Source organism: Sebastes fasciatus, chromosome 7 (assembly GCF_043250625.1).
Source record: "Sebastes fasciatus isolate fSebFas1 chromosome 7, fSebFas1.pri, whole genome shotgun sequence".
NCBI lineage: Eukaryota > Metazoa > Chordata > Actinopteri > Perciformes > Sebastidae > Sebastes > Sebastes fasciatus.
The window spans coordinates 24,700,647-24,724,628 of NC_133801.1; the positions used below are offsets into that span (position 1 = coordinate 24,700,647).

Genomic DNA, 23,982 nt, shown 5'->3' on the forward strand with positions numbered 1-23,982 from the left:
AAATAAAATAAAATAAAATAAAAAATAAATAAAATAAAAAATTATATATAACAAAAATAAACAAATTAATGATAATAAAACATACAATTTGAAAAATAAAAATACACAAACATGTATCGTGAGGAAGAGAAAGGCGAAACCAATCGACTGAAGAGGTCAGTGGACACTGAACGGGACAGAAGGAGAGGACCATACTGATACGGTATAGTTCTATGGGTTAAAGTGCAATGTCTAAAATAAAATAAAATAACATAAAATAATTATATATATATAAAACAAAAATGAACAAATTAATGATAATAAAACATAAAATTGGAAAAATCTAAATAAACTAAAATATTGTGCAGCCAAATGTATACACATATATGTGCATACATGTTCAATAAAATAACAAATAAGATTGACAAAAATAAATAGATATGAAATTGAAATAAAACAGAGGAAAGGGAATTTGTTGCACAAATAATTTAGTGAGGCTTATTATAAAAGTGTATTAAAAATTAATACATATTAAATTAATTAATAATATTAAATTATAAAAACAAAATATATAATGATGAAATGGAATTACAGTATAGCCTAATTTGGCAGTCGTGTTATTAGTTCAATAAATAATGTAATAATATCTCATTGTTATTTTCAGTGTGTGTGTATGTGTGTGTGTGTGTGTGTGTGTGTGTGTGTGTGTGTGTGTGTGTGTGAGAGAGAGAGAGAGAGAGAGAGAGAGAGAGAGAGAAGAGAGAGAGAGAGAGAGAGAGAGAGAGAGAGAGAGAGAGAGAGAGAGAGAGAGAGAGAGAGTTTACCTAATGCAGTCTATTATCTATAAGATATTGATTTGGGTGGAGGCTATTTGATCAGCAAAAAAAGAGCAGTGGCTTTTATTGCAGCTGTCTCCATCTACAGAATGAGAAGCATCATCACATGAAATATCCCCTGAATATGTTGTCTGCTGGTTAATACATTGTTGTTCCATTTAGGGTTATTGGTCCTGTTATATGTTATATCATATATTTCCTATGAAGAAGACCTCTGGTGTCAGGGAGCAGTGAGTGTGTGTCACGCTGTGCGCAGACAGAGACAGAGGACAGAGGACAGAGTCAGTGAGAGGGATGGAGATGGAGCAGAGCAGGATGCTGCCCGGTGGAGGAGCTGAGAGGAGCTACAACACACTTTCTCCCTCCTTGAGCGCATCAGCGAGCTCTGATCCATAGAGGTGGAAAGCGGAGAGAGATCTTCACAGACAGACAAACATCACAGGAATGTAACAATTGCGAGTGGAGAAGAGAGGAGAGGAGAGCTGACAAAAAAAAAGGAGAGAGGGGGATTTTAAGGAAAAACCGGAGGCATCAAAGTCTACATTATTAAGGAGGATTTGAGGAGTCTGCGTTTTATAGCCTATAATCCAACATCAGAGGCGGAATGTGAATCCAAATAACTTATGTTAATTAGAGATTTTAACGAATGTGATGCGATTTTGAGCGGCTCTGAAGCACAAGGAGAGAGGAATTTCAACATTGGCCACTTGAATTTAAACATCTGGGTTTTTTTCTTGCCCCTCAGAACTGATGTGCAGCATCTCTACGGTCATTTGCGTCTGAAAAAAGGAGTTGGCTATCAGAGGTTGTATCGGTGCGTTTCAGCTTGAACCACACACACACACACACACTGGAGGAGTTACCGTTTTATTCCGGACCGAGAGGTGGATGGTTTTTGCGCGTCTGTTCCGCAATGATTGTCGCCTAATTTCCCAGGTCCGACTTTGTGGAAACGGAGATTATATTGTTTAATCTCAATGTTTATCATCACATATACCACGGCTGTCTGCGGTGCAACTGGATCGCAAGAAGAAAATCCCGAGGAGTGACAACTGACATTCGAGAGCTCCGGATCAACTTCGAAACTCGAAAAGCGCACAAGTTCGAAGTCTGGAATATAAGAATAGATGATTCTCAGAGGACACAGGACGAAATACACCTAGGCCTACAAAATGTTCCAAAGGGGTGAGTAAATACTCAACTTTTCTTGCTATTACGCATCCTTTTGAGGCTGAATTAGGCTGTGCGTAATGTGATATATAGTGCCTTTACTGTTATGAAACAGATGTTTAAATATGACACATTCCGGATGCAGACGATGCGCCACTCGAAGCGCAGCTTTAATTTGCAACAACGCGCACTGAAAGATTGCTGGGCAATGAAATATTAATTTTTTTTCTAGGGGAAACATGCAGGAGGACTATATGCGCTATTAATACAGCCGATGCCGCACTGCAGTTTATGAGTTGTACCAGGGTCACAAGGCTATCTCTCTCTCTGCTGAAGGCATTATTATTCCACTGTGTGTGTCAGTACATCTGGATGTGATGGATCAAACCGCAGTTCATGGGGTTATTCTCCTCCTGGCTTCACACTATATGAACACTGGAGACCTTTAGCACCTCATATAATAAAAGGGAAGGGCTCCTCCAACTTTTAATATCAAAGATCCCACAGATGGATATAAACAACAGACTCCTATTTGATGTCCCAAGGAGCAGTTTCTTTCTGTCTAGGCTTTAATTCATTGGCCATACAGCTGCATAACTGTCAATGCCTGGCATAGAGTAAAAAAATCTCTTTTGAGAATAGATTACAGTAATACATGCTCCCATTGTGCTATTATCCAGGGAGTGAAATAAGGGTGAAATTAAACTGTTCCTGGTTTTTGCTGGAGCCCTTGGAGCTCCCCGAGGGACCCCCAGAGGTCCCTAGACCCCACTTACAGAACCACTGCGTTGGACCGAGCCTTGCCTTTCACTTTTTCATGAGTGAGAACAAGCCTGCTCTTCTGTTGGGTTCATTTTATGGAGTTTATATGGAGCAAAAGTAGCTTAACAGCTACTCAAAACCCTCACACGGAGACATGCGTGGCGACAACAATTGCCGCTTGTGTTTATGTTTGTATTTATTCAGTCTGTCTTGTGAAAAAAACATCTGTTTAGTTTGTGTGTGTGTGTGTGTGTGTGTGTGTGTGTGTGTGTGTGTGTGTTTCTGCTGTGTGCCTCAGGGGCAAGAGGAAAAACAACATGTTTTTCTTGCTGCCATCAGATCGATTATTGCTGTTCCAACAGTGGAGATGAAACACGCCATGGTTGATGAGTACTTATGGCTATAACAGCTTTGAGGGAAGGCCTATTGTCTAAATCTGCATCCTGACAGCTTCTCATAACTGATCTTTTTATCATTTATAAGAACGTCTGGATTTTTAAGGGGTGAGTCACGGTTGCGTTCCAGAAAGAGGCTCTTTACTGTTTAATGTATGAGCAAACATGTCTCGGTCTGTTTTGTGTCAAACTAATGGACGTGCTGGTAAATGCTATTACTGTTGATAATGTATCATTATCATCAACAGATCCTCAAGGAGATGATTTCCCACAGCACACATTCATTTTCCATTTATGTTGATGGTTACAAACCAGACGTTGGTGGTGAGGATTTTGTACTCCAACCATGCTCCGTGGTCCCTGCTCCCTCCGAGGGTTTCTGCATGTGAATCAACCGTCTTACCGCCCGCTCAGTGACGGACGGAAAATCACTTAATTCAAGACAAACAACTTCAAAGATTAGATTAGATTAGATATTAGAGATTTCACCACCAGTCTGCCAAAAGTGCTCAGTATGCCAGCATGTCTGAGTCTACAATAGTGAGGCAGAGAGATGCGTCAGCGTTGGCAGGAACAGCGCAGAGGTTCTCTGGTGAATTTGAATTTTTTTGCACCTAAAATAACACATTCCAGGGAGCCTGGCTGATGCATTTACTGTGACAGATCCACCATTCACAAATGCATAGGAAAGTTTCTTAGCTGACACATCACACTGGCAGCACCTCCCAGATTGACTTCACATTGTGGCCTGCTGTGCCTAATTACCATGTTAATGGAGTGGCCTTGTAGATGTTATGATGGCCTTTTGGTTCTCGCTTTTGTCTGGCAGTCTTCCGGCTGCTGATCTCTTCATCTGTGGGCCGTGAGATTGTACAGGTTGATCAATGCTGCGACAAGGTGCGATCATGTCCACAAATATGTCTAGACATGTGCGTTAGTTTCAGTGTGTGTTCAACCGCAGGTGTGACAACACGGTCCTCATATCTTTGTTTGAACAGTCAGAACGGTGTTTGTGATTCTGATTGTGTGTCTTTTCAGTGGCTTATGGAACAACGACACGTGTGAGAGCGAGTGTGTCTCTGGGTACATGTGTACATTGATGTATCCATGCAAGCATACATGTCATTCCATCTCCGTATTGGCTTTTCCGTCTATCTCACTCTCTCGCTTCCACAATCTCTCTTTTCCTCAAAACCAGCCAGCCATAGAGTGGGCACAAGGGATGATCTGTCAGAACAGCTCTGAGATGGAAAGGACGAGATGTCCACTGAATATACCATGCTCCGTGTGACGTGCTGTAATTCCCGCTACGTGTTATTCAGGATTATTGGAGGAGGCTCAGCCGAGGCTTTTTTTCTGCTTTGTGCCACCTTTTGGATTGTAGTGTTAGGTGCATGACACATGATCCATGCAGACAAGCATAGGCAGGTATGGAAGTCACATATCCTTGCTGGAAAAGAACACTTCTGTCAATGTGCAACCCCCTCAAACACAAAGACGAATACACATCCTTGTACTTCTGTCATCATGAGGATGCTATGCTACAAATGTGTTGCTGACCTGGATGTCATAGAATCTCTCAATCCCATGGGCAGCCACTGTTTTGTATTCATTGCAGAAGAGCATGGAAATCAATTTGAAACATGCTTGAGAATATCAAACACAACATTAATTCACCCATATGTTTTAATCCTTTACATCATTGTTGCATGGCGATGCTATTGCAGGCTAGAGACTATTTTGAAAACCCTTTTTTTGGTGCTTTTAAGTACATGTCAAAGTGCACAAGATTTCAGACCTTTCAAAGCAACCTTTTAAATGCAAAACAAAACTGTCCCTCATTGCATCTACGTTCACCATACAGAGACAACCTATAACAAACATGTAGCCAATTGCATGTAAATTTTTATGGATTCCTTTTCTCAAGCAGTCGGTAAGTGAAAAGGTCTGAAATGTGAAGCCAATGCAGAAGTGCCTTAAACTTGCATTCTTTCTAACAGCCAGCAGGGGGCAACTTCTCTGGTTGAAAAAAGAAGTCTGATTGTATAGAAGTCTATGAGAAAATGACCCTACTTCTCACTTGATTAATTACCTCAGTAAACATTGTAAACATGAGTTTATGGTCTCAATCGCTAGTTTCAAGTCTTCTTCAATACAGCATGATGTTCATTTAGTAAATTATGGTCCCCATTTAGAGTCAAATAGACCATAAAGCAGGGGATGTTTTAGGCTACCTTGTGATTGACAGGTCGCTACCACGGCATTGTCCGGTCTGGGAGTTGTCCGCATTTTTCTTTCAACTTTAACCTTTTCACAGTGTGTTTTTAATTCATGAAAGTTAATTGTAAAATTTTAGTCGTCTAAAATGTCTTATTCAGCGTTTGGTTGTACTTATCTCCACCCTCTCGTGTCACTTCTGGATGCAAAGAACCAAGATGGCGACGGACAAAATGCCAAACTCGAGGCTTCAACACGGCAGCCCTCAAACCAATGGGTGACGTTACGCTGACTCCACTTCTTATACAGTCTATGGCAGGCCTATTCAATTGGCGGCCCGTGGGCTGAATCCGGCCCTTCTAAAAAAGTAATTGATTAGGCCTGGTCTATGGTCTCAAGTTAGTTTAGAGTCTCTAAGTAGAGCGTCATACTGTAGTTGCATGAACTAAAACAGACCTGGCAGCAATAGGAAATCACTCACTACCTATGTCATACTCTGTAAAACTGGTATGCTCTGGCTGTAATGTAATACATACATAATTTGTACTTAAATCATGCAAAACCACCGATAAGCAGCTTTAAGTGTCAGCACTACAGGCCTTACCTCAACCCTTATACCCTTATACTTTAAGCTAATCCATCAGCATCCACAAATGCAAGTTCTTAACCTAAAGCAGGACTCTGAAGGGCTCACAAAAGCAGAGGAGTGTATGTGCACGCTTGCACACACACACACACACACACACACACACACACACATGCGTACACAATTATGGTAAGGTTTGCATTTTGGAAGTGTCAGACTTGCAAGATAAGACTAATTGGGAAATGCATTTGCATTGACTTCATTTAACGTGATGAGCATTTTTTAATGGAATTTGGCTCAGAGAGAACAAAGGCGGCTGTAAGAACAAGCTTTATGTTTTGTGCACGCTGGCGAACACACCAGCAATCGTATGAATGCTAATTAATTGAAATTTTCAACATTCTGTCATAAACATGTCATCTAAAACAAAAAGAAAAAGCACCACAGTCGTCTCCTTAATCTCCCATCTCCAGTGATTGACAATATGCGGAGATAATTACTTGTAGCGATAATGAAATCTTGTAACATTTAGTAATCATATTTTGTAAATCAACCGCAATTACGAGCGCTGACGTTAACGTAGCGCGTTGCTCGTGTTGTTTTCAGTTCGCAGACAGGGTTGGGGGATTTGCCATTAATGAGCTCAGCACAATGAATGCAGCACAAGGGAAACACCTGTGTGGCCTTTGCTCTTCAGCTCTCCAGTTCTGCTCACTTGTTTCTCACGGTGGCGTCAGAGCAGCTCTTCAGCCAACACAGCTCCGATTCTGAATCCCACAAAGGGGTCAAGGGGCCTCCTCTCTTCTGTCAGGGAGATGATTCCAACCAAAGGATGATATGACTCATAGACATCAAGTGCTATGTTGATGATTATAAAGCAAAAATATTGAAGTCATAAAAGAAAATGGACTCTCTTTGTTACCAAAGCACAAACAGAGGCTTTTCCGCAGCGCCCCTGAAGCTAACCCCATGCATGTTATTTGATATGATTGAGCAATAAATGCCCATCTGGCACTGGAATATGTTGCAAACTTTGAGCCGTCGTCGAGGCCCAGAGAGAGTTCTATTTAAAGAGAGTAGATTCCCCGCTCATATAATCATCATCCTAATCCTCTCACAGTGTCAGCCCTCTGCTATCGCTCCTTGTCAACTCCGCATTGTTGTACTTTTCAGCCAAGGCTTGTGTTTCCGAAAGTGCGGCTGAGAGGCAGCGTGGACTGATGACTGGGGGTTTAAGGGGAGAGGAGGTTTGAAGGGAAGTGGAGAGGATAATGTAGAGAGGAGCGAAAATATAAACCTCAAACTGATCCCCCTAAATCTATCTAAGCCGCCCTGAAAAATAGAAAGCAAATCTGAGAGGAGGACAACACTTCTGCTCCTGTCTGCTTAAGAAGAGACCCTTCTTCTGTGTTTAAAATGCTAGAATCAAGACATCACATAGACATAGGAATATGAGAGTATAAACTCTGATGTAGTAGGATAAGGCAACCAAAAACTTGAACAAATTGACCCGCTGGTAAGTCTGTAGATCCAGCCCAGAAAACGCAGCGTCAAGAGGAACATTACCAATTATTGGAAAGCTGAGTCACATTTATTAAACCGCCACACAGTGCACCTCTGGCTCTGTCAGTGCTTTCCAAACATCTTATTTAGCCAAAGGAGGTTGTTCGAATCCAAAAGCCATTTATTTAGTGGCCAATACTCAGGAGTCTCCATAGAAGCCTCCGGCACAGCTTCCCCACGTGACACCGAACAGAAGATGACAAATAATTAACAAATGTGTGTGTGTTGGGAGAAGAAGACAGCACTGACTGGTGTGCATGTCACTTTTGTTTTTGCCATGAACTGTTTTTTTTTCTTTTTCCGGGAGCCATTTTCACACTTCCCTGTCAACCATTTCACACTGAATTACGGCGCGAGGGCTCTGAGTTCACAAGTTTATGCAGTCCTCCTATATGCAGCTGAGGACTCTCTTTATTTATGCAGTCTGAAGAGACATCTGAGTGATTAAATCCACGGGACACTTGGAAGGAGGGGACTCGTGGAGTGGAATTTACCGCACGTGCATGGGAAAAAAAAATCTGTCCATCTGCGTTTGCCCTTTACAAAAAAAAAATCACCTGATTCTTGTGCAAACGCCATCTCCCCATGCCTTTGTTGTGGAAATGAGATGCAAGGATGGTCATTAGCGGATGATAATGAGGTGAAAGAGACAAACAACCTAAGCCCCGTTGGTTTTTCTAATATTAATAATTAATTTCTGATTAAGTGGCTAATTGGAGTTTAAAGGTCAATGTCAATGAGAAAGCCATAGATCTTAGGAGACGGGGGGTGGGGGAGGTGGAGGAGGGAGACAGTGGAGGAGACTGTTGACAGTAATCCCAGGTGCTCTCCTGTTACTTTGACAGCTCTTCCCCTATTCCTGAGCCATCCTCCCCAGGGCGACACCGCCTTTGTGTGCTGAGGACAGCAATTCAGCTACGCCAGCACCTGGGCATCTGCCCTTTTGGCATTGAACGTTAGCAAGTCCTCAAGATGGAGTGGCATATCGTCGCAAGATAGAGCAGAGGTTACGGAAAAAAGGGTGAAGGGAGCGTCTGTCATGTGCATTTACTGTATGTTCCTTATTATCAAGTAAAGAAAGGGACGGATTTGTAGTTTGGTTTGTGTTACCCTTTTTCTACCAAAATTAGCCTACATGTGGGGTTTTTTAAACACAGGAAAACCTGCTAAAAATAGGCAATAGACTTCATTCCCATTATAAGTATGCTGGTGCCATTGCACTGGCCTTTCTGCTTTTTTTTTCTTTTTCTGGTGTGTTACACTCAATGTCACACAACAGCAGCGTAACATAATTGTGATTGGCCCTGGTGCAAATTTTTTTCTTGGGCTCTCGCCCCAAACACAAGCACATGCTTGTGCGCACACACACACATGACCACTCCAGACAATTGCAAAACAGACGATTGCTATGCCACCATGGAGAGGCTCACCAAACAGCAACTCCCAGAGTGCAAACCAGCCTTATATCAGCACCACGGACAGCAGCCGGAGCGCCAAATTTATCAACGCTAATTTAACAGCCTGCTCTGGACTCAGCAGCCAAACGTTATCACAGACACAGTTTTCAGGAGTTGCGCATTTTCCAACATATGAGACGTAACAATTCCAGTGCTATAGATTTAAATCCCTGATCCCACTCTATAATAACAAAAAGAAAGCTTAAGAACCATGTCCTTTTTTATTGGAATGTCCTGACCTGACGACGCAGCACAACGTGGCACGCCGTTTTGACACCCAGCTGTTTCTATTTATTCCTGTCGCTCGCCTTGAAATCGCCTCACTGGACCAGGAGCGGCTGATTGGTGAAGTTGAAATGAGGAGTTATCGATACAATACCTTCTCATTTCACTACAAAAATCGTAATAAGGTGGCAGTTGACTGTAGGGAGATCGCCAGAGAGCTGAACGTTTCCTACTGCTGTTGTCTATATTGTATTTCATTTCCAGTAAATATCACAATATTAAACGTGCATTCTCTGTTTAGAAAGAACAAACAAAGGAAGTTAAGTGGTTACGTCTCCAGTCTGATCTCGAGCTCACAGCTGATAGGTAGCCTACGTGGTTTGTTTACATGACGTAACCGAAGTGCATATAACAGATTCAGTGTGGACACGGTGTAGGAAGGTGATATTTGGGCCCCTGACAGCTTCTGAACCACGCTGCGCCGCACCAGTTTCACAGTCAATATTTAAACCACTGTTCAACGCGCGTCACATAGCATCGCACCGGAGAAGGGGTGAAAATTAGTGTGTCTACCCGGATGTCATGTTTCCATCACTGCCAATCGGAGTTGGAGCCGATAAATACCCGTCACTACTGTGTCATTTGTCCCGGGAATGAATGCCGATTGTAACCTTTCCCACCAAAGACAAAAGCCAGATGTTATTGGGTGTTAGTGGGTTATTTGTCCAGTGGGAATGGGGCTTATGTGAGCTCAAAAGCACGGACATGACTTGGGGTATGTACACACACTGCCAGACTCCTGTGTGACATTAAGTCTGAACTGATCTGACTCCTGGCATTGATTCATCTTGTTTATTATGCCTCAGATTAATCTCACACTCCATCCATGTCACAGTCAGAACTCATTTATTTCAAGATGTTTGACGTGAAAACAATGGCTAATTCAGTCTCTGGGAGTACGCAGGGTTTTAAAGATGCTTCCAAATTAGAGTTTCTGCTTTGGCTGCTGAGTGAAATTAAAACACTCACAGCAGGGAATGTGATGAGGAAAAAGGAGGAACAATCTGTCTTTCAATTCCATTTTTTTCCGAGGCTTTCCTGTCTTCGCTCCACTCACCTTCTGCTCCACAGCTCCGCCAGAGCCGGCCACCTCGTCCGAGGCTTTAATGAGACAGGCTAGTGTCACAGTCACATCTGAGCTCATTGCTTGTAATATCTGCCGCGTCTGTGTTCTGGCAAATGTTTTCTGTGCTCACACGTCTGTCACGGCGCTCAGACTGACTTTTAGGAACAGTCAGGGCTCAGGTAATTGCTGCAGCCTGTTAGGATTAATTTTGTCCTGTGATGGTAATGCACGCCGTGGCCTGTGATACCGCAAATGCAGAGCCACTTAAAAAACTCAGTCCCGCTCACTGCAGGGTGATTAGACTAATTGTGGGGTGCCATTGCAATCTCGTTGGGGTCTGCCGAAACAAAGTGTGAGCTTTCCTTGCTTTTATCTAACTTTTAGAAGCTGTACACTCAACTATTCCTTGAAAGCAGCATGATTTAATTGTATTAAATATTCCAAGAGCGAATCGATACAGACTGGCACCAGATGTTGTCTCGTATAATGGCTGGAGGAGGACAAGAGGATTTGCTCCGGAATCCAAAAGATAGGATGGATGAATGTTATTTAAAAGGCAGGGCTGAGACACAGATGGAGTCGTAGTAATTACAAGAATATAGGCCAAGGTCTTTTCCACAATCACACATCTTTTTTTTTACACGCAAATCCCTTACAATTGTCTTATGGTCTTAAATTCAGTCATTTACAGAAGCAGAACCATATTTTGACCTTATTAAGGCGCATACAATGGGGATAAGCAAGGATTGGAGTTAGCGGTTTCAATTTACTCTCTGTTTTTTCAAAATTTCAAATTCTGTGTTCGCAAGCTTACCTTCATCAAATCGAAATGTATTTCTGGTGCAGAGAGGACCTCTCTCACACTCTCTCTCCTTGGGTATTTCATGCTGTGAATGAGAGTGAAGTCCTTGACATTTGTCTGTTTAACAAGCGTTGCTCTTCAGCGCTGGCCCTCACTCACAGAAACCATTCAAGCCATTAAGACCTTGCATCATAAACACTGGGCATCAGACACACAATAGAGGTGCAAGGTGCTGTTTTGTGTGCCAGAGATAAGCCAATTATTCCAGTAGTTGGTAAGAGAGTACGGAGTACCGTGCTGGACGCGATTGACACGCTGAGGTGGATTGTGACACATGATGCGTATGTTAAAATCATATGTTGGTATTGTGCTGCATTTCATCCTTGGCCTTCTTAAAGGGATAGTTCAGGTGTTTTGAAGTGGGATTGTATGAGGTAATTATCCATAGTCAGTGTATTATCTACAGTTATCTACAGTAGATGACGGCCCCCAGTTTGGAGAAGCAGACAGAACCAAAGGAATGTACTGCTGTGGACGGGGCCGGCAGCAAAACATATTTTTAGCCACCTAAAAAAATCAATATCAGTGTACGCTATATTTAGAATATTTTCGCCAGTTTACCTTGCCGTGAGACAGCTATACAGTATGATTCCAACTGAGAACTGGAGTTATCAACTATGCTCTCGCCAAAGCAACCAGACTCCATTGAAAAAAAACATTTATTTTACATCGCAGAACATGATAGTTGCTGGTCTACCGCTGTCTCGATTGGTTGGTTTGTTTGTGTTATTGTGTGACTTAAGTTTGTTCAGATTCATCAAAGTCACAAACAAACTAACCGATCGAGGCAGCGGTAGAAGAGCAACTCTGCGAGGTAAAATTACTTTTTTTTTTCAATGGAGTTTGGTTGCTTTGGCGAGAGTTCCCCGTCAGAAAGGGCTGTCTGATGGCAAGGTAAACCTGCGAAAATATTCTAAATATAGCATACAATTTAATTGATATTGATTTCTTTAGTTGAGCCTTTCTTTTAGGTGGATAAGATACATTTTGCTGCCGGCCCCGTCCACAGCAGTACATCGCTTTGCTTCCGTGTGGTAACTCCTGTCTGTTTCTCCAAACTCGGGGCGTGCCAACCGTCATCTACTGTAGGTAATAGACTGACTATGGATAAGTACCTCATACAACACCACTTCAAAACACCTGAACTATCCCTTTAACTGTTGCGATGCTTTTTTTCTTTTCTTTTTTTCTTTTGGAAAGAGGTGTGGCTGGGGAGACCCTGCTTTAGGACGGAGGTGTAGAGACAGTAGTGAGGAGTCGTGAAGCCGGTAGCTGGTCATTTTACATTCCAATCACCTCGATCTTGCAGTGTGCATCCTAATGAAGCCCTTTTCCTCTGCACATTGCTCAGGCTAAAATCCAGGTGGCTTTCGGTTTAAGATGAAACCGCTTGGAAAGCAAACTACTCTCGGAGCGTTTTGTCATCTTGTTCCTGCTTTCATTTTGGAACAACAAAGGGACAGATGTCACGACGGTGCGGTCTAAAGGCGGAATAAGTAAGGTTTTGTATGAAAAAACCAGCAGATATGGATTTTTTTCCCTTGGCAGCGCAGGGATAGTTGTTTTTTTGTTGTCGTTGGTATTTTAATGGTGAGCAAAAAAGGGGAAAGCTCAGAGCTGTTTTTATTCCGAAGAGAGGTTTCCACCCATCTGCTGTGGTTGGCGAGGGACCTTGAAGAGAAAGCTGCATCCTGCTCGCCTGCAGTAAAAAAAAAAGAAAAGAATCAAGAAAAAAAAACCTGCCAGGCTAATAGATAGTCACTACCATGTATGCTGTGTCTCGTAGCTGCTGCGCCCAGTCAAGGCCTCAATCACACACTGCTCAATTCCCACGGGAGGCACACAGAGATGTCCCAGTCTGACAGTGAACACGGCCACGGCTCTGCCCCAACAACCCCAGTATAAGATCACTGTCTGAGCCATGTGTGCACCCCTGACAGCTCCAAATCTCGCAAACACTACAAGTCTCTTTATTCCCCAGATGGCCGGGGACAGCCTACAGTTTGCCCTCAGCAATCGCGCTAATATGTCCCCGGCCCCGACGCAGAGACCTGCCTGACGTTAAAGCGCTGTTTGGAAAATGGAAACGTAATCTAGAGGGTAAATATAGCAGATGTCATCCACCGCCAGCTCTCCAGCAAAAACAATAAACACAACACGCTGGTGGAATAGACTTGTTATATCGCTGAGCTGGGGTTACATAAGATTTATGAACTGCCATGGCGGTAACAATTCTAGGTAGGGGGTGGGGATTGATAGCGTTTGGTACTAAAACTCCTCTGGCTGGGACATTAACTCAGCAGATTTGTCCCTGTCTTCACAAGCACGGCCTTGTCAATTATTTAAAAGAGCAAAACAACAGCCCAGAAAAAGACAGCACTCGGTGTGGTGGAGCTCATTTACACATCTCTATTCCCAGAAGTGTGCTCATGCGTTTAGGCCATAATAAGAGCTGGTCTTTCATCCCCGTGTGCTAATTCACACCATTGCCAACGTGAGTCCCCCTCATCCCTCAAAGACGAGGGCATCAAGGGAAAACAAAAAGGCACTGAGGGAGAAGGTAACAAAAAAAAAGTATTATTAAAGACTTGTTTAGTTGCTCACTTCATAGGAGCAGAGGGGGGCAGAAGATTTCATTATTGTAACAGAGAGATGCAGGGCCGAAGAGAGAGGGAGAGAGAGGCATTAGGCTCTGTCAGGCCTCTAATGGAAGAAGCAGGTTTTTTGTGTCACGGCTGCTCTCCCCTTTGATGGATGGGGAGGTTAACAGTCGCTGGGAGTTAGGTAGCCGAGTGCACAACATCCTCCGGAGCCCCTTTTCAAACCGAGCCCTCCTGTAGCTGCTGATCAGTCAGTCAACCAATCTGAGTCTAACTTTTAACCCAGCTATTGTGATAACAAAAAAAAACCTGGGCATGTTGTCCCAATAGTATGTTTTATATGTGGCTATATTTGGCAGACTGCATTGTTGTTTACTCTGCTTACATCCCATCCACATATTTGTTCGGCACTCTCTGGGGAATGTGAGGCATTCTCTTTGAGAGACCACAATGTATGAGAAAGAGGCATAAGGAAGATGTCTGCATGCATGCCAAACTGGATCTGTATTGAAACAGATTGCGTTGCGGAGGGAGAGCCTGCGTGACGTGCTGGTCAAAGGGAAGTTAATAGATTCAATGACATTGTCAACAATGAAAAAAAATCAAAAAGCAAGTACAAAGAGTTGTTGAAATGGAAAGGGGGGGATTAAAGGAGAGCGTGAAACAGGAGGAGGGATGATGGGAAAGGGAGATAAAGTGTGCTGTAATGATGTCTGAGGGATATATATGTGTGTGCCTGAGATGGTGTCATCAACATGAAAGTCCCATTGACCCCTAAGACTGATGCCCATTTCCATGGACCAGTGCAGATGAGGCTTTTTCAAGGAACAAGAACAGTTATTATGAGCATGTATGTATGTACAAGCTCACTCTCACACACACGTTAAACATGCAAATATGCCTGTTAGCCGTGGCACAGAGATAAAGGTGTGTGACAACATGGTGAGACGGAGGATTGATGGAAACACAGCTGCAGGAAAAAGCTTTTCCAGTCTGACATTTTCTCTTGAAGTGACCTTTTTTTTGTAGCTATATTATAAGTTATGTTCTCCAACTTAGAACTGACGGATAGTTTGAGAGTAAAATAATAGCGTGTTAACTGCCTCAGGAGACCCCATCTAATCTTTGTCTGTCTTACAAGCACTGCACACGCAGCAGCCACAGTACAGCCTTAACATCTAGACTGAGAATCTTAAAGAGGACCTATTATGCTTTTGTGCTTTTCCCCTTTCCTTTAGTGTGTTATATAGTTTTTTGTGCATGTAAAATGTCTGCAAAGTTACCCAAAGTCCAGGCCAAAGAGAGTTACTCTACCCCACAGAAACACTGCTCCTGAACTCCCTGAAACACCTTGCTTGAAGTCCCGTCTTTCTTTTTCACAACGTTGTGATGTCACCAAGTAACACATTTTGCTTAGCAGCTAGTTTGGCACACCCTCAAAAAACGCTAGTTAGAACAGAGCTGCAGTGGAGTCCGAAGAGTTTGGTTCAGTTGACCAATCGCAACAGAGTGGGCCAGCTGACCAATCAGAGCAGACTGGGCTGTTTGAGAGGGGGGGGCCAGGAGCTGAAACAGAGCGTTTCAGACAGAGGGTGAAAAAGAGGTGCTGCAGCTCAGCCGTTATGACAAAAATAAAGCATTTTTGAACATTAAAGCATTAAAACATGTTTTAGTAGAGGCCCAAAATACAAATGTGAACCTGAAAATGAGCACAATAGGTCCTCTTTAAAACGGTTAACTGTAACGTCTGAGAAAACAAATGCTAACCAAGCCATTTAATAGTTTCATCTAGTGGCTGAAAGGATGATTATGTTTACAATTTCCAACATGATTTCTTTGCAAACAATATAATGTGGTGCTTGAAGCACTTGTGTTGCAGCAAGATTGTTTTACAAGTATGAGAAGAAATATCTGTTTTTTTTTTGGTGGGTAAAAGATAATGATTCCTCCGGGAAAAAAAGGAAAAAGTTTGGAAGAAAGAGAGAAAAAATGCAGAAGGAAATACAAAAATGATCAGTTAATATGGAAGAGCTGAAATGAAACCAGTGCCCCCCTCCCCTTGCTTAGATTTCAGAGAGCTGTGTTTATTTCCAAATTTCACACCTTGTTTATGATGTAAACATCGTCCTCGTCTCAAAGTCCCTCCACGCAGTACAAGCTACATGATGTGGCAGTGAGAAGAAGGCGCGCCCACAGCCCAATCTGTCAGTGCCCCTCGCAGCAGGCCCCCGCCGCGCACACACTGCTCTGGTTTGCAACTGTCTGTTAGAATGCATACATTTAGTCAGTTTCATCTCTGCACGGAGCACCTCGGCTTATGAAACCATGCGATGATGGCGCTATTATCCTGCTGATCGGAATAGCTCATGGCGCTGTGTGGGAGCAGCTGGGGCGATCTGGCTGCAGGTGTACACACGCACGTACGCACGCACGCACGCACGCACTCACACGCACACACTCACACACACACACACACACACACAGTCTCTCTCTCTCTGTTGGAGATTCACACCATTGTTGTTACATCGCTGTATGTATGAGTCCTCTTCAGCTCTGCCTCCCACCTAGCAGGTGCAAGCACTTCTATAGAACTAAAAGGTTTCAGCTTTCTCTCTCTCCATACACTACTCATCTACTCACCATGGCCCACATAGTCCTCCCGAAGAATGTGTTATTGTGATCACGTATGTGTGAAACAAAACAGTTTGTACTATAAAGTTCTGCTCTGTTTCTGCTGACACCAAACTGTTGTGTTAAGTAAAGAACAACTTTTTTCATGTGTTGACTCACATTTTCTACTGTGGTTTGCTGGTTGTTGTTGAGCTGCACTTTAAAGAGGCATTGTGTAAGATCTGGCCAGAGTTTATGATCTAAATTGCTAGTTCCAAGTCTTCTTCAATACAGTATGATGTTTGGGTCCCATTTAGAGTCAAATAGACCACATATAGCAGGGTATGCTTTAGGGCGTGGCTACCTTATGATTGACAGGTCGCTACCACGGCGTTGTCCGGTCTGGGAGTTGTTTTTGTTTTCATCTTAGAACTTTAACCCTTTCACACTGTGTTTCCAGTTCATGAAAGTTAATATTAACATTTTGGTTGTCTGTAAATGTCTTATTCAGCGTTCAGTTGTACTTAGCTCCACCCTCTCATGTCACGTCTGGTTGCAAAAAAACAAGATGGCAATGGCCAAAATGCTGAACTTGAGGCTTCAAAACGGCAGTCCACAAACCAATGGGTGACGTCACGGTGTAGACGTCCACTTCTTATATACGGCCTATGGTATGGACCCATTAGTAGAGGTGAAATGCTTCCCCCTATTTCTTTGGAGCATGTGGTCAGATCTTACACATTGCGCCTTTAACATGTTCAGAGTTTTGATCTGCAATGTTTGTTGCACATCTTGACAACACAACACAGAGGTCAACTTTTATGTGGAAAATGTGCTGACTGAGGTAAGATGGCGAGTCGTATTAAGACGTTCCCTTCAGCGTCTTGCCGTGTCACTGCAGTTTGTGTCAAACCAGACAATATGCATGTTTGCAGAAAACCTCTGTCAGAATGGATCCCTGATTGTCGTGTGATCTAGCCTGGGAGGTGTAGCGGCGTTCGGTACCTCTGTCTTCACAAATACTTCAGTGACAAAATAAAACAAGTTGAAGTCGACACGGCAGAAAAATGAGAGACACGGCAGATGTCAAAATATATAAATAGGCCTTTATGAAAGACAGCTTCGGAAACCAAACAAAACTAGCAAAGTAGGTCTGTGTGTTAGTGATTATGTAGAGTAAGAGTTACAGTATATAGAGCTGGAGTTTAAGTCTTGAATTTATGAATATTGTAGTAGACGGCATTTTTATTTAATTTAAAACAAGGATTTTTTTTTTTTTTTTCACTCCGTCTCTGATGTAAATGCTTACAAATTTTAAAAAGATGTAAGACCAAGTCTTGCTGATTAGAAATATAACCACACACGTCTTAATTTGTCAGATGTCAAAGCTCACATCCCAGAACATCTCGTTCAACAATGAATCTTATATATATCTTATATTAATGAATCTTTTCTCTTGATTATAACAATGTATGCAGCTTTTGGTATTACTTACTGATGGACTTCTTCCATCCCTATTTGTGCAAATTAGTCTCCTGTCTGGAGAAGCAACAAGTATGCAACATCTGCCTGGGTTGGTGCTGATTCACAGCCAGGTCTGCTGCTCCCACGGTCTACAGTCAAGCTGATTAATGAATCTTTTCTCTTGATTATAACAATGTATGCAGCTTTTGGTATTACTTACTGATGGACTTCTTCCATCCCTATTTGTGCAAATTAGTCTCCTGTCTGGAGAAGCAACAAGTATGCAACATCTGCCTGGGTTGGTGCTGATTCACAGCCAGGTCTGCTGCTCCCACGGTCTACAGTCAAGCTGAGCCCTGTTCTCTCCATCTTCTTTGGCTAGTGATTAATAAGACACATCTTAAGAAGTGTGTGTGTGTGTTACAACACTTGTGTTTGGACTTACACTGGGCAAAAGAAAGCAGCATCCCCTGAAGAGTATGTCTGAACATAAAGGCCGTGACCTCTCAGCACCAGTCCTGTGACCCCTCAGCTCAGCATGCTCAACCCCCTGCAGCCCAGTAAACACTCACAGAGCTCCAGCTTATCTCCAGTCACAACAATAAATAAGACATTGTTGAAAAGAGATGGAAGTATGGACAAAATATGTGCCACGGTGGTTTTTTTTTTTAGTTGGCAGGGACGATACATGTAAGCATTGTTACATTTAGATAAAATGAAACCGATGCACTGCATATAAGACTTCTAGCCGTAGATAATTTGCAGTCCTTGTCCCTGGTTAGGCTAAAACACATAATATACTCTAAAGGCTAAAACTAGGGCTGTTAATTGATTCAAATATTGAATCACAATTAATTGCAAATTAATCAGACATTATTTATCTGTTCAAAATGTAAAGTATTTAATACTCTTATCAACACAGGAGTGAGAAAATATGCTTGCTTTATGCAAATGTATGTATATATTTATTATTGGAAATCAATTAACAACACAAAACAATGACAAATACTGTTTAGAAACCCTCACAGGTACTGCATTTAGCATAAAATCAATCAAGCCCAACAGGCAACAAAGGATGCAGTAAGTGGGCATGTCTGTAAAGGGGAGACTCGTGGGTACCCATAGAACCCATTTTTTAATTCACATATCTTGAGGTCAGAGGTCAAGGGACCCCTTTGAAAATGGCCATGTCAGTTTTTCCACGCCAAAATTTAGTGCAAGTTTGGAGTGTTATTTAGCCTCCTTTGTGACAAGCTAGTATGACATGGTTGAATGGATTGGTAGTTTTCTAGTTTCATATGATGCCAGTATCTTCACCCTAGCTTTGAAACGGAGCCCGCTACATGAAAAAAATCGCAAGTTGCGTTAATGCGTTAGAGATATTAGTGACATTAATAAGCGTTTTTATCACACTCAAACTTTGACAGCCGCATTTTATTTCTGATGGCAGGGAGTTCCAAATCTCTGGGCCTTTAACTGGAAAAGAGTTTTTTCCGGTTTACAGTCTCCACTTAATTCTGCCCTCATAGTGGCTCCTTTGCTGTTATATTTTGAAATAATTTTGCACACTAGTTCTGGGGCAAGGCCATTTACACACAAAAAAACAATTTTATCAGTGAGGAATTTAGAAAGTTTAGTAGGTTATACTTTTTTTTAGAATTTTACAATGATGCCCTTTCATTGGCTTTTAATCCAATATTTTCAAAGCTTGTTTGTGTAATGACATTATCGGTTTCACAGCTGATTGGGTGGTCTGTCTTACAGAGACTGCAGGATAACTGGCACCGTTTCATTTTGAATGCAGATACATAAGGACAGAATAAACAGAGGTCACAGAAAAATCAGATCCCAAGCAGCACATTCAGCAGACAGACGGGGCATTTCTACACACCTCCAACCTTTTCTGAAGATATCATGGTCCCTTTTGATGCAGGACTATACACCATAGATTTCAACATGACGCATATAGAACATTATCCACACATAAAATAATCCGACACAAGAAAAACAGGATGACAGACATGCAAAGTGGTGCTATTTGAAACACAACAGCGTCAACACAAGCGATTAGATCTCACCGCAGCACTTCCTCTCTTTCAAAGCCCTTTTGGCAGGGACAACTGTGTGTGCGGCCTCAAAATGAATAATTAATGTAAATTGGAATTGTTAGCAAGAGTGGCAAAATCACAAGGGCTCAGACTAATTGGCAAATGTTTTGTGTTTTTTTTCTCTCTCTCTCGCTACCTTGTTGCCAGTGGTAAGAAATTAAGAACAGTGGAACATAATGAGATGTGGTTCGGGCCAGGGTCTGGAGAAGTAAAACAAGCAAATGAACTGAGTCATTTGAGACCAAATAAATTGGAAATTTAACGCCACCACGGTAAAAGTAAAGTATTGTCGAAGAAACCGAACAGGTGCTTCGTCAAATTGAAAAATCGAACCACGGTAATTGTGCATTTCGTTTGGTACTTGAAATGTGTCCTCAGGTACAGGCAGAGCGTACTCTGCCACCCACATTCAGATTACATGTTTACAACGTGAAATTGATAGTCAATTTGCGAGAATTTATGATTTCCCTCATTCTTAAGCATAGCTGCACACACAACAAAGACATCATGGTGAGGTAGACTGTTGCTAGAGAATGGAGTGAGCCAAGGTCATAAATAACAAGTAGCACAGCGATTCTCCATGCTAAAAGAACTCTCTATAGACTGTCGTATAGTGTAACCCTATAGCATGTCATTCAGACCTGTCTCCACACTGGGAGATTTTGCACGGAGAGTGTTGTTGGAGCCTTTTCCTCCCTGTCATTTCCTTGGCTTCCTTGCTTGCTGCAGAGTTTTTTTTTCTCCTCTATTCATCCTGAATTATTAAAAAGTGTTGTGATTCCCAGTATGATTGTGAATCTGGGGCTGCAGCTCTCAACTGCGCAGTCACATTTGCTTGTTTTTCTCGCTCCTCTACAGCGCTCTCCCTGTCTTTTCTCATGCTTTCTTGCTCGGTTCACAAGTCGGAGCATGATGCTGCAGTCCTCACGCCCAAAATCTCACCTTGAAGAGGGGGGTGGGGGGAGTTTTTAGATGATGAATACTCAAAAAAGTCGTGTCTGCCCTCGTCTACAGAGCCAGTATTATTCGTCTGAATCTGTATTCAGGTCAGGGTGCTTTTCACAGGGGAGGGAAAGAGGGAGGGAGGGATATTTTTCTTTCCCATCATGCACCAGCAGCAGGACCCAAATTGGCACAGAGGGTTGGGCAGTTTCTCCAGGGATAAGCATCCTGTCTCTTGCCTGACTCCCTCTAAGGGAAACCTGCCAGGGACATCCATTCACCGCAGCACACACGCCCGTTGTCTTCTTGAACAAAACCAAAGACCCCAGAGGCCGAAGCATTCGTCCCCCCGCAGCTGACCTGCCACCCGGGCCAACGACCCCACCTCCTCTGTTTTTTCGCGCTCCTTCAGATTCCCATGGCTGCCAAGCCTGACGTGCCAATGACTCTCTGGCACTGCAGAAACCACAGTGGCTGCTGCCCTGAGAAAAGGTTACAAAAACAGCTGCTGGCAGATGAAAAATTCATGCAGTGTTACCATATATTTGAGATTCCCCCCCGCCTCATCCTTTCCCTCTCACTCTCTTTCCTTCTCTCTTTCTGGATGATGCACAGATGACAGACCAGTCAGTACAGCACACATGGGTCTGGGGGATCTTTTGTCTCTGATCTGTGGGAGAATATTAATGTGGTGTGTGCTGTCTGAGATGAATCAGTAAAAAGAGGGATCTTTATCTGAGTCCACAAGCACTGGGTTGTAGGGGTTTTAATGTGGCACTGGCTGGATGTACACTCTAATAGGCCAGTGCAGAAAACATGAGAGGGATCCTCAGAGAGCACGATGGAGCAAGATATGGAGTGAGGGAGGGAGAGGAGAGCTACGGATGGCTAAAGAAGCTCTTTCTATAGCTGAGCTACTGTGGTTGCCTCACTTGCTGAGTTACTTCCAGTGCACGTCTTCACAAATCTGTAGTGCCTCCAAACTATTTTTTCTTTTTTTTTCTTTACAGGCCCATAGCAGACTTGCAGTGTACTGGATGTTCAATACTTAAAGATAGGGTCGACGATGTTGGAAATCCAGCATAATTTGAAAGTAGCACACCTCAAGAGCTCCGTCTAAACCCACCCCCCTATATTCTCCAGTAAACTTGCGGCGGCGACGCGCTTTGAGTTCAGGCTGGTGCACGACAAGGGTAGAGTACAGCAGGGAGGCATCTGATTGGTTCTTTCCAAGCGGACTGCGAGGCAGTGATTGGTAGACGTTTTTACAGGATTACAGCAGCTACAGATGACGGCTCTTTCCCGGTCCTTTTTCAGAGCTCATAAGTAATGGATCGCTGTCGGAGTGTAAAGACCATTTCAAACAATATAACAAATAGTGTATACTGGATAATATCGTCAACCCTACCTTTAATGTGCTAAAAAACTACCTGGGCAGAACTTTGAGTGGAAACACATGAGCTAAAAAAAGCACTGTAATACATTGTGATTAGAGCTTTCAAAGTTAACGCGATACCGTGTTAACGCAAATTTGTTTTAAAGCCATTAATTTCTTAAACACATTAACGCAACTTTCAATTTTTAGGTTGTAGCGGGCTAAGTTTTAGAGCTAGAGTGAAGATACTATCATATGAAACTAGAAAACCTAAGGAATCTATTGGTACCAACCATGTCATACTAGCTTGTCGGGAAGAGGCTAAATACCTCTGCAAACTTAGGCTAAATTTTGGTGAGGAAAAACTTGCATGGATATTTCCAAAGGGGTCTCTTGACCTCTGACCTCAAGATATGTGAATGAAAATGGGTTCTGTGGGTACCCACGAGTCTCCCCTTTACAGACATGCCGTCTTTATGATAATCCATGCAGTTTGGGGCAAGTCATAGTCAAGTCAGCACACTGACACACTGACAGCTGTTGTTGCCTGTTGGGCTTGAGTTTGCCTTGTTGTGATTTGAGCAAATTTGTATTGCTAAATGCAATACCGTTGATGGTTTCTGGACAATATTTGTCATTGATTGTGTTGATAATTGATTTCCAATAATAACTATATACATATGTTTGCATAAAGCAAGCATATATGCCCACTCCCATGTTGATAAGACAAATCTCCCTTTGAACATGGAAAATCATGCGATTAATCGCGATTCAATATTTTAAGCGATTGACAGCCCTTAGTTGTGATACAACCATAAAAAAAATATCAAAGTAATATGTTTTTGTATGAGTACTAGATTGCAAAGTTTCGTTACACACCAAAATGATACCTTAAGTATGAAATGTGTTCAGACAGATGCTTGAACTTCAATCATACAGGGCTTTAAACATGAGCCTTGTTGCTCTGTCCTTGGAAATATATTTCTTTTAAAGTACAGAAAGTTCAGCGTGACAACTTGATTCCCTGAATATATTTTATTTTGCCAAGGTGCTTTGGAGAACCGTCTCTTTCCCCAAGGCACACAAGGCACAGAATGAACCAGACTCAATGCTTATGTATACTGTGGCCAGGTGACCTCAATCGGACCTGTGGTTTCACCTGTGTGTGTGTGGAGGCGGTGCATAGAGATAGATATGATATATCTATCTATCTATATATAGATAGTTGTATGCATGACACCGAACAATGAAAATGTCCTTCTTTTTTCTGTTCATATTCATATTCAATACGCACCCACTCATCTAAATAGTCAAAGCAAAGATCAAGGACAAAGCTATATAATACTGTCTCAAAGAGATCAACATGTCTTGCAAAAATGCTACCCTAAGGGCAATGAGTCTGTTTGAGTTTCACGTTGCAGTATTTAATATGCTTCTAGCTTTGTGTTCCTTGAAGAAGGAGACAGGTCCCCTAAATTGTGCATTGGCACAATGAAATGTACTGATAGAATCACATTGCCATCCTGAACTTTAATTAGTTGCAATGAAATCTGTTAGAAGATAGACATTAGGTAGCAAACAAGCACAATAACTTGAAAAAGAAGAAGGAGCACTTAAAGGTGCTAAATGCGAGATTGGAAGCATTTCTATTGCCTCCTCACGACTCTCAACACGGCAACAGCGGTTAGCAGCGTTATCAGTGAAA

At 42.5% G+C, this 23,982-nt stretch overlaps 1 protein-coding gene across 1 annotated transcript in view; it reads left to right on the forward strand.

Moving 5' to 3' along the window:
• The first annotated feature begins 926 nt into the window (after nucleotides 1-926).
• Nucleotides 927-23,982, forward strand: part of rtn4rl1b (reticulon 4 receptor-like 1b) — a 183,252-nt gene continuing 160,196 nt past the window's right edge. Inside the window, exon 1 of the mRNA XM_074639913.1 lies at nucleotides 927-2,000. Coding sequence (XP_074496014.1) covers nucleotides 1,988-2,000 — 13 coding nt within the window. The 5' untranslated portion in view covers nucleotides 927-1,987. The remainder of the gene's footprint in view (nucleotides 2,001-23,982) is intronic.